The sequence below is a fragment of the Otolemur garnettii genome, unplaced genomic scaffold, assembly GCF_000181295.1.
Source record: "Otolemur garnettii isolate 467f Iridium unplaced genomic scaffold, OtoGar3 scaffold00009, whole genome shotgun sequence".
Lineage (NCBI taxonomy): Eukaryota > Metazoa > Chordata > Mammalia > Primates > Galagidae > Otolemur > Otolemur garnettii.
Window position 1 is genome coordinate 10,932,629 of NW_003852404.1, and position 15,781 is coordinate 10,948,409.

The 15,781-nt window shown below is 41.3% G+C and overlaps 1 protein-coding gene across 4 annotated transcripts in view; it reads left to right on the plus strand.

Annotated features, from left to right (window-relative positions):
* Positions 1-15,781, plus strand: part of APP (amyloid beta precursor protein) — a 272,685-nt gene that overhangs the window by 169,110 nt on the left and 87,794 nt on the right. For 2 of the 4 annotated variants that reach the window (XM_023509699.1, XM_023509700.1), the window contains exons 7-8: positions 600-767; positions 3,107-3,163. In XM_023509699.1, the coding sequence (XP_023365467.1) occupies positions 600-767; positions 3,107-3,163 (225 nt within the window). The remainder of the gene's footprint in view (positions 1-599; positions 768-3,106; positions 3,164-15,781) is intronic. The other 2 variants (XM_023509703.1, XM_023509702.1) reach the window with 1 other exon arrangement.

Here is a 15,781-nt window from a genome sequence, read left to right on the forward strand (position 1 = left end):
TGGCATCACAGCTCACAGCAACCTCCAACTCCTGGGCTCAAGCGAGTCTCCTGCCTCAGCCTCCCAAGTAGCTGGGACCACCGGCGCCCGCCACAACACCTGACTTATTTTTTGGTTGCAGCCATCATTGTTGTTTGGTGGCCCGGGCTGGATTCGAAACCACCACCTTAGGTGGGTATGTGGCTGGTGCCTTAGCCACTTGAGCCACAGGTGCCGAGCCCAGAGTTGACTTTTTAAAAGAGAAGTTTATTTTTTATAATCAAGAATTGTTTTGATGTGCAGATAGATTCCATCATTTGATATTCATTCATGTAAAAGCAGCCAAATGGTCTTTTCACCTCTGGCTGGAATTTTTTTATTACCACTGAGCACTGCACTCATAAAACCAGGTGAGAACACACTGCTTTGTTTCAGACGTACCTCTCAAGTCCTGGTAGGTAATTAAATTCCTTAGGAAATGTTGGCTAGATGCTGCCTAGGAAGCCCTATCCGAGTTACCACGGGGAGGATTAGTACCTAAGACAAATAACATGTGTACGTGAACAGCCAAACAGTGCCTTCTCATGCTAAATGTGGTTCCCCACATCTCCTCTGATTAGAGGTGTGCTCTGAACAAGCCGAGACGGGGCCATGCCGAGCAATGTTCTCCCGCTGGTACTTTGATGTGACTGAAGGGAAGTGTGCCCCGTTCTTTTACGGCGGATGTGGCGGCAACCGGAACAACTTTGACACGGAAGAATACTGCATGGCCGTGTGTGGCAGCGTCAGTAAGTGGACCCTTCTTCAAGCCTGGCCACCTTTCGTCTTTCTCGCCACTGACCCCGCTCTTTGTAACAGATTGATTTTCCTGGTTCTTGGGAATGAGCCTGTTGCTACCACTAACCACATTTCTGTCCACTTCTCTAATTGCCCAGAGTCCCCGCAGTATGTTCGATCCTGAGCACACCTCTCTGTCTTTCTCTAATAAAGCATGGCCGTGGATGTGTTCCCCTCCTAGCTGTGGTGGATACGTCTTGCAATCTGTAGGGACCTTGGAGTGCTTCTCTCTAAAACAAAGCTGGAGCGGCTGTTCTGTCTTCTGCAGCTGTGTCTGCAAATGCATACCTGTGTGTGTCCGTGTTCGTGTCCGTGTGTGTTCGTGTTGATGCATGTGCACTATTTGTGCAAATACGGTCTACACTGGAAGCCTGGCTGACACGCTTCCGTTGCCTTGACAAAGGTGAATGGCTGTGATGAATTCCTTTCCGTTTTTTCATAACGTGTGTCTTTTCAGGTGATGATGAGGGAATGTGATTGAACTGAGCTCAGGCGCTTCACTTGCCAGAGGGCAGAAATGCTCCCGTTAGCCCTGAGCTCAGCACACAGACATTTGCAATGTCTAGTTTCTGTGTCCTCTCTCGAAAATAGAAGACATCTTTTAACATTAGAAAATTGAGGTGACATAGGCTGAGGAAATACAATTTTCAGTCTTGTTTCTTGAATATTAAAATTTCATAATTCGGGGGGATAAATATATGATGTCGTGTTGACCTTCATACAAGATAGAATTTTGCCCTGAACCAGTAATTCTCAGGAGGTAACATACCAGATATAGGAGACTTCTGTTGCTGTTAGCAGCCCTCCAGGTTAAAGCCCCAATATTCTTTCTTCTCTATTTCTGTTCACAAGTAGGAAGTTTGGACTACTCATGAAGTAGCAGCTCAATGTGATTAGATCAAGATGAAACCCGGTAGTTCTGCAGTTTTTTCTTTGAGAGATTCCTGCCTTTCCTCTCTGCTGTTGCAAGGGTAGCAGCTACTGTTTCCTGCCTGGCATTCTGGGGATTCTATAAATTGTTTTCCAGCTGGATCATGGGATTAAGCAAAACAGTGGGAGGGCCTGTGCCAGTAAGACCCTCCACTGTGAAGGAGCCCAGGATCTAAGTGGAACTAATGGAAAAGTTCCTGTTGGTCTCCGCCTTCACCTGTGAATGAGATGAGTCTACTTCAGTCCCTGTGTGAACAGGTGTAGGAAGTGGTAACCCCAAGGGTACTTTTTTTTTCTGGCTGTGACTGGATGATTGCAGCTTCCAGCTCAAATGACTGCCTTCTTCAGTTTCAAACAAAGAAGTCAATTAGGTCAGGTAACGTGAACACAATGAGGGGATTCTGTGGCTCTGCCCTGAGAACAAAAGGCTCTTATTACGGTAATTTCTAACTAGTTTAGAGACTAGGGGTAATTTCCTGGTAGATTTCCAATGTTTTTCTCTTTTTCCTGGAGGTGGATCGGATTTATTTTCTAGACTATCACACATTTTGGTAATAAGAGGTTTGTTTTTACTTATGAGCAGTGGTGAATATGCCTCAACAGGTAGAAGCTGTCCCCTCCCCTCACCTGGCCACTGCTATTCTTCCCCTCCCCTCTGGAGTGGGAGGAAGCAGTGAGCAGCTCAGGTCTGGTGAACGTACCCTGCTGAGAGATTTTGCAAAAGGTCCCACAACAGGGATGTGTTGGAGAAGGCTATCTAGCGTTAGAGGGGGTGGGTTACAGAATATTCTACCAAGAAAGTAAAGACAAGAGGCTGAAGTCAGGTAGGTGAACAAGTGTAAGTGATTCAAATGCAAGATGGAACTTTCCCCTCAACAGGTAATTCTCAGGAGGTAATATACCAGTTGTAGGAGACTTCTGCTGTTGTTAGCAGCCTTCCAAGTTAAATCCTCAGTTTTCTTTCTTTACTTTTGTTCATCAGTAGGGAGTTTGGACTACTCTACAAATAGCCAGAGCCTAGATCTGGAAGCCATGATTCGATTGGGTGAACTGGGAGGTAACGAGAGAGAACTGGTGGTATTTGACAAGACAGAGAGGGAACAGGAGCAAGAAACCATCTTACTGGGATGTGGGAGGCTTGACAAAATACCCAGCGTTCTAAGATGTTAACCTCTTGTGAAAATAGATGTCACGTTTAAATATTTACTTTGGTTTTATGGAGGGACCAAAGCTCAGGATATTTTAGTTTTTTGTTTTTACTTCAATGCTTTGTTTTGGTTAGTGAAATCGTGTGAGTTTCCGCCATCCTTCCCACGTTTCTGTTTTTGTTTTTAGTTACGTTCTCTTATTTTCTCCATAGTGTCCCAAAGTTTACTCAAGACCACCCAGGAACCTCTTCCCCAAGATCCTGTTAAACGTATGTTGTCATTCACTGGGGGAAGGGAGGCGGGGAGGGAGGACGCTGCACGGCTGGGTCTGACTCCAGCGTCATCACCTTCTTTGCATGGTTTTGTGTTTCTCCAACACTTGTGTTTAATAAAATGTTTCTTCCCATTGCCTTGCTTGGAATCACATCTAATTTTGCCAGACAACCTGAGATGTCGGGCTAAGACCATTGACAGAGCATCTTCTGTTTCCGATCAGTTTCCTTTTTGTTTGACGTGGTTTTATTAAACATTTGTTCATACCACATTATTGTCCTTCACTGAGCATCACTATTTTATTTTCTAAAAGCTGCCAGGATGCCAGGGCATAATAAGAGACTTTGGACATTAGTAACATATTTCCTTAGAAGAATACTGAATGTCCAGGCACTACAGAATACAGATGAGTTCATGTGCATGGGTTTCAAACATGTGTGTTGTAAGACAACTTTTTCAACTTTAAGAGAAAGATCACTTTTAGACTTTAGGACGACTTTTTCCTTTTCTCTCAGAATATACAGTGTGGGTCAGAGGGGCCCAGCTTCTGATTTTTAGAGAGGAGAGAAAAAGCTTTCTATAAAGGAAGAAGCCAACTACTGCCGGTCTTACCCCGTCTTATGTTTTGTGATGTTCTTTCAGTTGTTATATCAGACAGACTTAGTTTAAAAATGTGGTTTCAATACTCGTATTTGAATTGTGATTATATCCACAAACAGGTTTATCCAGGTTTAGGCTAGGGATGATATATAATACTATTGATGCCTATGACTGCTAGATGAAGGGACACAATTTTAGTGGTAGCCTAGATATTTTATAATTAAAATTAGCACTTGTTTACATTATCCTGAAATCCTAGTCTTGAAATTAATGAAACCAGTTACCTTTTTTTAAAAAAGATAAAATTAGAGATAGGGGATTATGTACTTTATAAGAGATTTTATCCTAAACCATTGCAGTTTTTAACAGTCTTCGTAAATGTTCAGATTAATTCAAATTACATGTGATTTTTGAAGGAGGTGGTTTTGACCGCCTCCATAAACACAGTTTCTGCTATCATGTAAAAGCATTTTTCTCTAAAAGCCTCGAAACTATGGCAAGTGGGGGACATAGAGGACTAGAGAAAAGCTCTGGATAGAAGGATATTGCGCTGTAGTGTTAATAAACCATGAATGAATGAGGTGTGTTGCTTTGTTCGAAGCATTTCACTGACTGTTTATTTTTCTCTAGAACACTCTGCGGATGTTCCCCTCATTTCTTTTGTACTTATGAGAAAATGAGGCTTCAATTGCTTAGTGACGTGTACCAAGCCATGGAACATGGCAGGACCAGGTTTGAAACCCAAATGATATTTTGGCTATGTTCCACGCCAAATGGCTAAGCATTTGGTTCTGGAATTGCTTTCTAGTTAGTAAAATTGTATTTGAGGTTCAGAAGCACATTTTAAGTATACAGAAAATAATGGGAGGAGGATGGAGCATATTAACATTTTTTCCCTAAATGTTGTGAACATAGCTCACATCAATAAATTAAATATCTTTCCCATGCTTTTATAAAATAATGATTGTTATTTATTTACATTGAATTTTTTGCCGAAAAAATAATTATATTTTTTCATTTGTATTAATTGATGGAAAGAAACACCGTTATCGATAAAATAATTTTCGTGATGTACACAAGACCCCTTTTGTATCATCCACTCTTCCAAACAGGTATGAAAATCGTTTTGTGATTTTCTCTTTCTCAGTAATTTTCCCCATCTACGTGCAGTGTGTTTGGGATCCTGACACCTTTCCACTAGGAGGATGAAGTGATTTTGGCAGCTGTATTTTCTCTTCTACCTACAGAGGCTATTCAATCACAGCAAGTGAAGGGTTTTGCAGTGCTAGTACAAACAGACAGAGAAAGCATATAATTTCTAGTTATTTATAGCCTGTGCAGCTATGCAATCTTATTTATAGCAAAGCTGCACATTTGAATTGAAAAAGTCATGGTCATCTGGAGGTCAAATGCAGATAGCAAGCTGAACTAGGAGGCCAACAAGTCTGCTCGATTGGACACCTTGGGCTTACAGTTTTCTCCTTCACCAACCTAGAGCTAATTGGATAATATCTCTTTGCAGGCAGGTGATTGTTTTTACAGGTTGCTCAGTCAGAGGCACTTCTAGTCAAATAATGAATGTGAAATGAGATAGAGAAAGCTCTTCAGTTGGACTGATACGGGATTACATTTACGGAGAAAATAGGTGGTGATCTTCATTACAAGTACAATGATTTTCCTGTCAAGACTCCCTGTTACAATCAGACACTTCTAGGTTTCAATTTTGTCATAAAAATCAATTTTGAGCACTTCAGTTTTAGGCACACAGACTTTCTTGTTCTTCTTCTTGTTGTTATTGTAAATAATCTAAACCACAATATAAGAGATGGAGACATGAGGCTCAGAGCTTTCATTTTACATACGACCTATGGGTTTGAATCTCTAAAAAGCATCCTTGCCTATTTGGAATACAGCATCTGGTGCGAGCTGAGTGGGTTCTGACGTTCAGTTTGCATTGGCACATTTGAGTTTAGGACAGTGTAAAAGTCTGGCATTCAGTCAGCACGACGCGGTATTTGTAAACAGTAAAATTATTGTATAAATATTTGGTGATCAGTTTATAATTCAAATAGGAGCCTATGATCCTTTTTTTCTAGTGTTGTCCCCATCAGATTGCATGTCAAAAGGCAAACAGACCGAGTCCTAATGGCATTTCATCTCACAAAGAGAATCATGGCAATTTTCAGTTAGCAGATTGCACCATGGATCTGGCCAAAGAGTGACCGTCCCTGGCTCCTTCGCTTGCAGTGACATGTGGTACAATCTGTGCAAAGAACAGCTACACCAAGGTTTCTCTACTTCAAACGCTATTGACATTTTAGTCTGGATAATTAATTGTTGGTGGGAGTCTGTCCTGTGTGTGCAGGAGATTTAGCAGCACCCCCACCCCCACATAGTACACACCATTAGCACAGCCCCAGCTGCGATAACTAAAAATGTCCCCAATCTTTGCTAACTGTGCCCTGCAGGAGCAGAGTCAGCCCTAGTGGAGAAGCATTCTCCTGAACTAGTGATTTCCCACAACTGGCTCAGAGATGTAACGGGACTGGTGTAAACAGGTCTGCTTTCCTCTGACTTGAAGGCCTGTTGAAGTGTTAGAATGTCAGCAGCCTCCAGTCTCTACAGACGTTTATGAAATCGTGTTTGTTAGACCACTGTCCCAGCTTTCCGCATTTGTGAGGTTAGGTGAAAGTGTTAGCAGTCTCAGTTTCTCTACTCTAACGCAAGCTGCTGTGGGAGCGGAGAATGAAAGAGTAAACTCCCGGATTGGAAGCACGTGGTTGGCCCGTGCACCACCCCTTCCTCCTCTCTCGGTTTCACGTTAGTTTCCTGAAATCCCAGCCTGTGCTGGAGAACGATAGGTAGAGACTCCCTGTAGCCTGGCTGCACGGTTGACTTTTACCCTGGGATTGTGTTTATGACTTTGAGGTCTGTGTAGTGGTGTAGGTCTGGCCCCAGGCAGGACTGAAGAATGAAAATGGCCCGGATATGGTGGAATAGACCAGTACACATCTAGAGAATATAAAAAGAAATGGACCCTTATCAAATCAGGCCAAACCACCATTCCCAGTTTCTAGCTATGTTGCCTCAGAAGTTCCTGATGTGCAAACTGTAGAAAGCCCACCGTGTAGCCTTGGAATGGAAAATGCCACCTTACCTTCAGGGTGGTCACAAGGACAAGAGACAGAAATCTTAATGCCCAGGCCATTTAGTCTTTGGCTAAATTTGAACTATTGTTCTCAAGCATACTATTCTTGTTCTGCCAATTATTAAATAGCAAATACTAGTTCCCATTAGCACATTCTGTGATCCTATTGCAACTGGGATATTTTTATAAAACTGCCAAGCATCATGAGAAACAATTAAAAGCATTAAAAGATGTGATGGTGAATTAAGTTACATGTCACATCAGTGCCAGTAAAAATCTATCAGATTGACATGAAAATCTTAGAGAGAAAAATGGCTTTCTCTCAAAGCTTTAAGAGTGAGAGACTCTAAGACTGAAAAGAATTGAATTACTTAGCAAGCTAGCTTTTTTTTTTTTAAAGAGCCATTAACTCTGAATGCAGATTGAAATGTTTGGAAGCAGAAGTGTTTCAGATTTCAATGTTTTTTTCAGATTTTAGAATATTTGCATATTCCCAGTGAGATATCTTTGGGCTGGGACTCAAGTTTAAACATGCAATTAAAATTCGTTTATGTTTCACATACACCTTATACAAAAGCCTGAAGTAATTTTATACGGTACTTTCAATATTGTGGATGCAAAACAAAGTTTGTGTACACTGAGTCATCAAAAAGCAAGGTGTCACCATCGCAGCTACCAGGACACGTCACATTACCTTCAAAAAAGTTTAGGATTTTAGAGCATTTCAGATTTTCATGTTAAAGATATTTAACCTGTTGTAAAAGAAAGCTCTTTCCGTATGTGCTGTCCTTAGCTATTTGCCAAAGAAGAGTAAGTAGATAATTTGTAAAAAAAAAAAAAAAAAAAAGAGTTGGCAAACATTTTCCACTCAAGACAGATCATAAATATCTTAGGCCTTTATTAGGTCATACAGTCATAACTATTCAGCGCTGTAATTGTAGCATGAAACCAGCCATAGAAAAGTAAACAAATAGACCTGGCTGTGTTTGAATCAAACATTAATTTTTGAAAAGCAGCCAACCGCCCAACCCCTGGTCTAATACAGTGATTACCTTTGAGTCCAGGATGTGCTAGGCTAGGTGTTATTTTGAGGGACATCAGCAAAGTAATAACGAATACGCTGCTTTCAATACCTTGATAATTTCATTGATGAAATGAAACTCGAGTGTGTCCTAGACTTAAATAACCATACGAAGGAAAACACACAAACATAGGGAAAGATGGGTGCAAGAGGCCAGAGTAAAATGAAATTGGCTTTATCTTTAAGGCCGCCACAGAGGTTAACAATTCCATCTGCTTTTACTGCCTCGATGAAAGCAAACAGTATTGAAGATTTTGACTTTTTGAACTTTATCTATTGAGTGTTGAACAGCTATGATGGGTCATGTCTTTTATGAGTCTCCATTAAGTCAAGAATAGCTTCTGACACATGGACAAACACAGTCACTTGCAGTTAGCACATTCCAGAGGCCACCAGTTGCCGGTGGCAATTGCAGTGGCTGCATCCATCTCTCTTAGATTCAGACTTGAGGTTGCTTTTAAATTTTGGTGCATTGTGCTAAATAGAGAATATAGATTTTAATAAAAACGATGCCAGCATTCCTTCCTTCACATTCATTGCACGTGTTTGACAACATTCCCACACCAGTATGTGTCCATAGGCATAAAAAAGAAATGTAGTTTAACGAAAGTAGAGTAAACACAGCATGGATTACATTTTTATTACCTTATGTCCACACAATGCATGGGGGGTGTTCTCAGCCCACCTCGATTGCACTGACTATAAAATAAATGCGATAGGAGGGCGTGGGGGGAGGTGCCTTTGTTCTTTGTTTTTAGAGAATTTAATATTATATTGAAGGCTCATAAACTTTATCCTCTATCCATTTTGGACTTGGGGAGGGTGATAAATATTTGAATTTAGAAGGCGTTAGGAGTTTTAGCTGTTTTAGAATTAGAGAAATGGAGAGACTTAAAATTTTTTTTAAGTTGGAGTAGCACGCAGAAAGCTCTGCCATGTTTCAAGATTAAATCTTCACATAAAATCTTTCTTACAGGTTTATATTTCACTTACATATAAATTATCCTCATTGCCATCCCTCATAAATTATAGCCATTTCAAGTGACAACATTGCTAGTTCTGTATCAAACAGCATTTTTAATAAAGCCGTGCTCCTCTTGTCAATGCTGTAGAGATAAATTGCTTTTCAGCTGACGAAAGGAGGTGAACTGAATTTTCTTGTTATACTCTGACATTCGTATTTTGACTCAATGCCATTCATGTGTCTCTGTTTAGGGAAATACTTGGCCTTGGGGCCTGCCATGGGTGGTCATGGTCATTACCATTTGAAGCTGGAATCATTTCTCCTTTTTGCATTCTCAGCCCGTTGTAAATTTATGTGTCCCCCTAGAGATTAAGGAAACACATGCATATCAAAATGAAAGAGATAATTTTTTGTAATGTCTATAATTTGGACACCACATTCTTGCTGTCTTTGGTATGAATATGAAATAGTACTACGCAGTTATAATAAAATCAGAACTAAAATAAGGGAAATTGTTACATACCCAGTTCAGTTTGATGGGCCATCTCACATGGAGTCCTCCAGATGGGCAAAGAGAGGGCTTTCTACTGCAGCCTGAAGATTATAGCAGGTTTCACCTCGTTTTGAAATAACCTCCCCATAGATGATAGTTTTCTAGGGGGAAGCACAGGTGTGGAAATGTTTCATTCACTTTGGCCCTTGGTGATGGAGGTGGATTTTGTTACCAGAACTTCGGGCACAGAGTCAGGGTTCATTACTAAGTGGAAAGCAGACCTGCTTTTTCCCACCCTCCCCCGTCAGAAAATAGAAGGGTGGCAGGTATTGAGAGGAGACTGCAGTGTGCAGCGGAAGTGTCGTGACCAGCATCAGCGTATCATAGTAAAACTGCAATGAGCCCTCACACCCGCGGAAGCCGCTTCTCCCGTGGTATTCGGTTCTCCTAGTAACAGCATTTTGGTGTGAGGGGAAGAGGTGATCTGATCTTTCTCATGTTGGAGGCGGGCCGCGGGAGAACCATCCCCGAGAGCCCCCAGTTCAAGCCACCTTATCTTTGCTGCTCTTAAATGCCTCTCACCTGCTATTGTCCAGTAGCAGCCCCAGTGATCCTTTCACAACCCGCCCCATCCCGTAGTCCTCACTGGGTTTTCGGGGAGCCGTGATCTGTGCCCGCATCCCTGCAGCCTCGCCCACTTTTTTCTCTCCCGTTTCTGCTGTGGCCCTTGGTCTGGCCGCTCGTCAGGGAGTTGTCCAGGCGCCCTCTCCCCCAGGGCCTCCTGCTCGTTTCTGCATCCACTGGCTGTTCTGGGGCCGCTAAGTGGGAAGCCTGGGCATGTCACCCTCCCAGCTACCACCCTGCCTGGCCACTGCGCTCAGCCTCTACCCTCCCCACCCCCGCTCTGTCTTAATTCTGCCCTATTTCTCTTTTCCCCCCATAACAGAAATCACGTGCTAACAACAGGATTTCTGGTTTGTCTTTTTTTTTTTTTTTTTTGAGTTGTACATTCGTGGTGATCATTTCTTTCCCTAGAATATAATGCCACCAGGTCTCTGTCAGCTTTGTCCCCCACATGTAATGGGAGCTGTAATATAGGGGGCTGGAGGGAGAAGGAGTGAGCAGGGCCCTCAAGGTGGCGGGGTCTGTCTGCATGACAGCTGCTGTCTGAGCTGCCCAGAACCTCTGCCCTCCCAGGGTTGCAGAGAACAAGGACAAGGCATATATAGAAGGTGTTAGTCATCCAGAATGCCACTGTGTGTTTGGAGGCAGAATGTTCTCCTTGAAGCAGTAATGTGCTGTGAATTGGAACCACTTTTCTGTCGTATTTTTTCATTTGTCACAAGTGTTTAAAGCACGTTTGTGCTATTATAAAGGAAGGGGGCTAAGCCCCCATGAGCTGCAAGGCTACTAGCAGACCAACACAAGAAAAGAAATATGAAGGGTATTGAAGAAGTTAAAAGCCCATTCGTGTGATGTGGGTGTTGTTGCTAATGATTAGGCACCCAGAGGTCGAAATCTAGAGCTGAGGCTGGTTAACATAAGGTTTGCGTGCTTTCTGGGGGAAGGGGGACAGCTTGCTTGCTGAAGGCAGGAGTGAGCGCATCTGAGGAGGGCCTAAGGCTGAAATGTCCTCCATTTTCCAGCTCTGTGGGATTTTTCACTTGACTTCTGTTTTATAACCCTCCTCCTGCTGGAGGTCATTTACCAGATAGTGTTCAGGGCAGGAACAGCTGTTTGATTGAAGATAGGCCAATGGATATTGTAACAAGCCATATTTTTTGCCAAGTCATGTTGTTCATTAACCAAATAAAACAACAAAAGCCCTGCCAGCTCCCGGACATGTGGATGGAGTAGGCCTTAACTGCTCTAAAAATTAACTTTGTAGCCTTTTTATGGCTTACCTAGTCCTACATTCAGACTTTATTAGTGTGTTTCAGGATGCGAAGGAGGATGTTAAATGACAGTGTTTCCCCTCCAAGTGGTAAAATAGGGTAGTTTTTTCCCCCCACATATTAAATGAGAACCCACAGAATTGTGTCTAGCACAGTAGATAACAATGAAAAGAGACCATTATGATTTGGCCAGCATAGAAATCTGCTTCCTTATCACGGCTTCTAAGGGACCTCAGAGGTCTCTGAACAGGATAAATTGCTTTGTGGTCCTTTAAAAAACAAAACAAAAATTAAACCCTCCTAAAAGCCAGTTCATTTCTCCTTGGGAAGTGGTTTACAGGGACCTGTATTTTAAGTGACCTGCTAATAAACAACTTCCTGTTCTCTATGCCCCAGGACATGCCCTGACATCCCTTGAGCCCTACTCCCTTCTGGAAAGGAAGTCTCTTCAAAGGGCAGGGCTGGGCAGAGGTTTTCCCGCCGCTGCCCTCTACCAGTGCTGTCATGTCCCTGGCCAGCCGTGGACGGTCACACAGAGGTAGCCAGTTCTGGTAACACAACCTCTGTGGGATACAGGGATATTAGAGAACTAGAAGCTGAGTTCTCTGGACATTCTCCTCCTTAAAAATGCTCTCCCCTTCCTCCTCACCAGCTTCAGGGCAGTGACAATGAAATGCTAAACTCATTTTGAAATATCAACGTGTGTTGTCACTCTTCTCTCCTTCACCAGGCAGTGCTCTGGTTTGCTAGTTGGTGTGAATATAGGATAATTACACTTGCTTATACTAATTGAGATGGAGGGTTAGTGTGAATGGCTAAAAAGTTTGACTTCCAAGATTAAAATAAAGACACCTTCTCTTAAATTCCTCAACTACAGGAAGTAACTGGGACTCCTGACAAAGATTTACTTGAAGAGAAACTTATTATTCTGGGCTCTCCAGAGAAATAGAAGCAATGAGGATATTTATGATGAGGAGATGGCTCACGTGGTCATTATGGAAGCTGCTAAGTCCCATTCTAGTTGGCTGGGTGCTATCGCTCAGCAGAACCAGAAGTAGAAGTTCAACTGAGGCACAGCAAAAGTGAAATTGGGTAGAAAATGAAAGTAAAACTGGAGCAACATAGACAGCAGGAATACAAAGCACAAGGAACCTGCCCGAGCTTCAGTATAGCAGGGAGAAATTTAAGAGCAAAGAGAAAGCATAGAGCACTTCCAAAGAGAATTGAAAGTAGGCGCCTCTCAGGAGTGAGAAGAGCAAGGAGACTCACACAAGGGTGGTGTAGAGATGTAACTACCCTCTTCCTCTCAGTTTGAATTGTTCATAACTCTTGCCTTGGACTGACTGTGCTTCCTGGCATTGTTATTCCTTTCTATTGGTCATTGATTACCTGGGTTACCTCATAGCCACATTCTTTTCCCTTTTTTTGGCTACAGTTGTTGAGTGGCAATCTAACTGTTGGATCTTGGGCCCTCTAGACTTCCTTATTCAGCAGACCAGGCTTTCTTTCCATCCCCCTTGAAGCCCCCTTCTCTGTCCCTCCTCACCTACAGTCTGTCTTCTGCCAGCTAGAGACCCAGAAGGGGGTCTCCATCTGGCAAAATTGGTGTAATTCAGTCTGAATCCAAAGGTGTGGGAACCAAGAGAGCTGAGCTGATGGTGTGAATGCCAGTTCAAGTGCAGGAGATGACCAGGCAAGCAGGAAACCAAAAGGGCAAATTTCTTCTTTCTCCTCACTTTTATTTTCAGGGCCCCAACAGATTGGATGGTGCCCACTCACCTTGGGGAGGGCAGCCCACTTTAATGAGCCCACTGTTTTGAATGCTCATTCCATCCAGAAATACCCTCACAGCCACACAGAGAAATAATGTTTAATCTGGGCACCTTGTAGCCCAGTCAAGTGGGCACATAAAATTAACCATCACAGAAATATTTCTTTTTCTTTTCTTTTCTTTCTTTCTTTTTTATTTTTTGAGACAGAATCTCGCTATGTCACACTTGGTAGAGTGCTGTAGCATCACAGCTCACAGCAACTTCAAACTCTTGAGCTTAAGCAATTCTCTTGCCTCAGCCTCCCAAGTAGCAGGAACTACAGGCGCCCACCACAATGCTCAGCTATTTTTTGTTATAGTTGTCATTGTTTAGCTGGCCCAGGCCGGATTTGAACCTGCCAACTTTGGTGTATGTGGCTGGCACTGTAACCACTATGCTATGGGCGCCGAGCCCATTATAGAAATATTTCTTGATTCAATGGACTAAATTGGTAATACAATATGTGTATTTATTTCCATATACCTAAAAGGAAGGTTTAACCCTTGAAATGTTCTTAAATCTATAAAACATATCTCACATGCTTATTTCTTGATTATCCTTATTCTTATATTAGAAAGCTGTATTTCAATTCAGTTCATATATGTAATTCAGATTATAGTGTTTTATCTCTTTTCCATTTTATAGCAGACAATATTTGCAAACCATAAGAAATGGGAAAACTTCTTACTTTCTTAGTGTCTTTTATGTTCTTAGTTTTCCAAAAAGGTGCCTGTGGTTATGACAGATACAGCCAGATGGCTATCTTCATCAGTAATAGAACCCCAAACATTTATACATTTCCATTGGTTTAAAACATAAAATATGATTTCCCTAATCATGTCATTCTGCCAGATTATACTATACCAAAAGAGTGTTACTATGTTATCTTCTACTTTTACTTTTACTTGTTCTCATTTGAGCTCTAGCAGTTGAGAACATGATTAAAACCAAGGGAAACAAATTTAAAATGCTAAATACCACATCTACTTCAAGTGGAGAAAATGATTAAGTTAAAAATGCTTATATATTGATTTACTTGAAGTTATGCTGAGAAACATTGGCTTGAGATTTTTTTATATAAGAATTTAATATCAAAAGTTATTTTTTTGATCTTATAAATTAAGAATTTACTTATTTGTAATGCTTTCACCCTTTTATGTGGGTTATGCCTAACATCTTTTTAGAAAAACATATCATACTTTTCTCATGGATGGCCCGTCACGATCCTGTGTGTAATTCATTCTCAGTGGATCAGAAATAAAAGTGACTGATTCTTGTGGTTAGCATATGCTCTAAGATCTGAATAGGATGTAATACACAGAGGTGGAGGGAAGGTGGCTTACAGGTATGGAGGACCATGTGTGCCACTCTCTACTGGATGACTTACATGTGTGTAGAGTCTCATGTTCCAGCACTCCCGTTATGTCCTCTGGCATGTTACCATGTCTTGATAAAGAAATTGGAGTGGGGTGGAGTGCCTAAATGTGGTATTGTTGGTCACAGCTGACCTGATTCAAATCTAGAGGTACCTACTTACAGAACCTCCACACACGCTTTCTTTCCTCCTCCCCTTTGGTACAGATTTAAGAAAGACTACCAGCCCTCACTGACTACGTGGAATGCAGAGGCAAGGGTGTCAGGGTTCCAGAAAGATCCCCTTCCTCCTTCCGTCTGCTTTGAGTCAACCTCTGGATAGATCATCTCAGTTACTTCAGTTTTTTTTTTTTTTTTAAATATTTATTAATCAAGATTGAAGTAGAGGGGGAAAAATCAGAATGAATTTTTCTCTTTAACGTGAAAGATATTATTTAACAAAAAAAAAAAAGCCTTCCAGTTTTAGTTACTATCTTAAAGCTTTGAATTGTTAAGATTCCAGCTATTTTCTTGAAACATGTGCAAAACACATTTAACTTACACTTTAGTTTCAAAATGACTTAGCCATAAATTCTTCTTGTTCAAGTCTACTTTGGAATACTATATCCTAAATATAATACCCAAGTGATTAGATAAGAAGAATACTTGCATTGCTGATGATATTTGAGTGATCTTTAGAATAAAACAGTGAAGTTGATTTGGCCTGAAAACACAGTGAAAATCCCTCATTTCTTTTTTAGGTTGAAAAATACTTTCTTGTTTAAGTCAAAATCTCTTTTTTTTTCTTTTCTTATTTTTTAATCTCGTAAATACTCTGAATTTTCACTAGTCATCACTCATCTTTTGGAAAGCTGCTTGTGTGTAAGTGTTATAAATCACTTGGCTTATGAGTTAGGACACTTTTGTTTTACAGTTACTCTTCAATTTTATGGGTGTTTATGTCTCCCCATAAAACGACAGTGTATATTGCAGCTCAATGTTGCTTAGCAGTATTAGTTGAATTTAAAATAGAAATCACTTTCTTTTTGACAACTAGCATCATGAATTCATTCACTATTGCCAAATTAGTGGAAGCAGAAAGGTCCTTTTGTTGTTTATAAAAGGCATTTATAGATAAATACATTTCTTTCTGTAGTGTTTGAAATACTGTCCCGTGAAGAATAACTTTGTAATCAAACTCTCTAAAATACATTGTAGAGCTTTCCTCTTCTCTGAGGTGTTGTTCTGCCAACAGGCTAATTTTCAAGT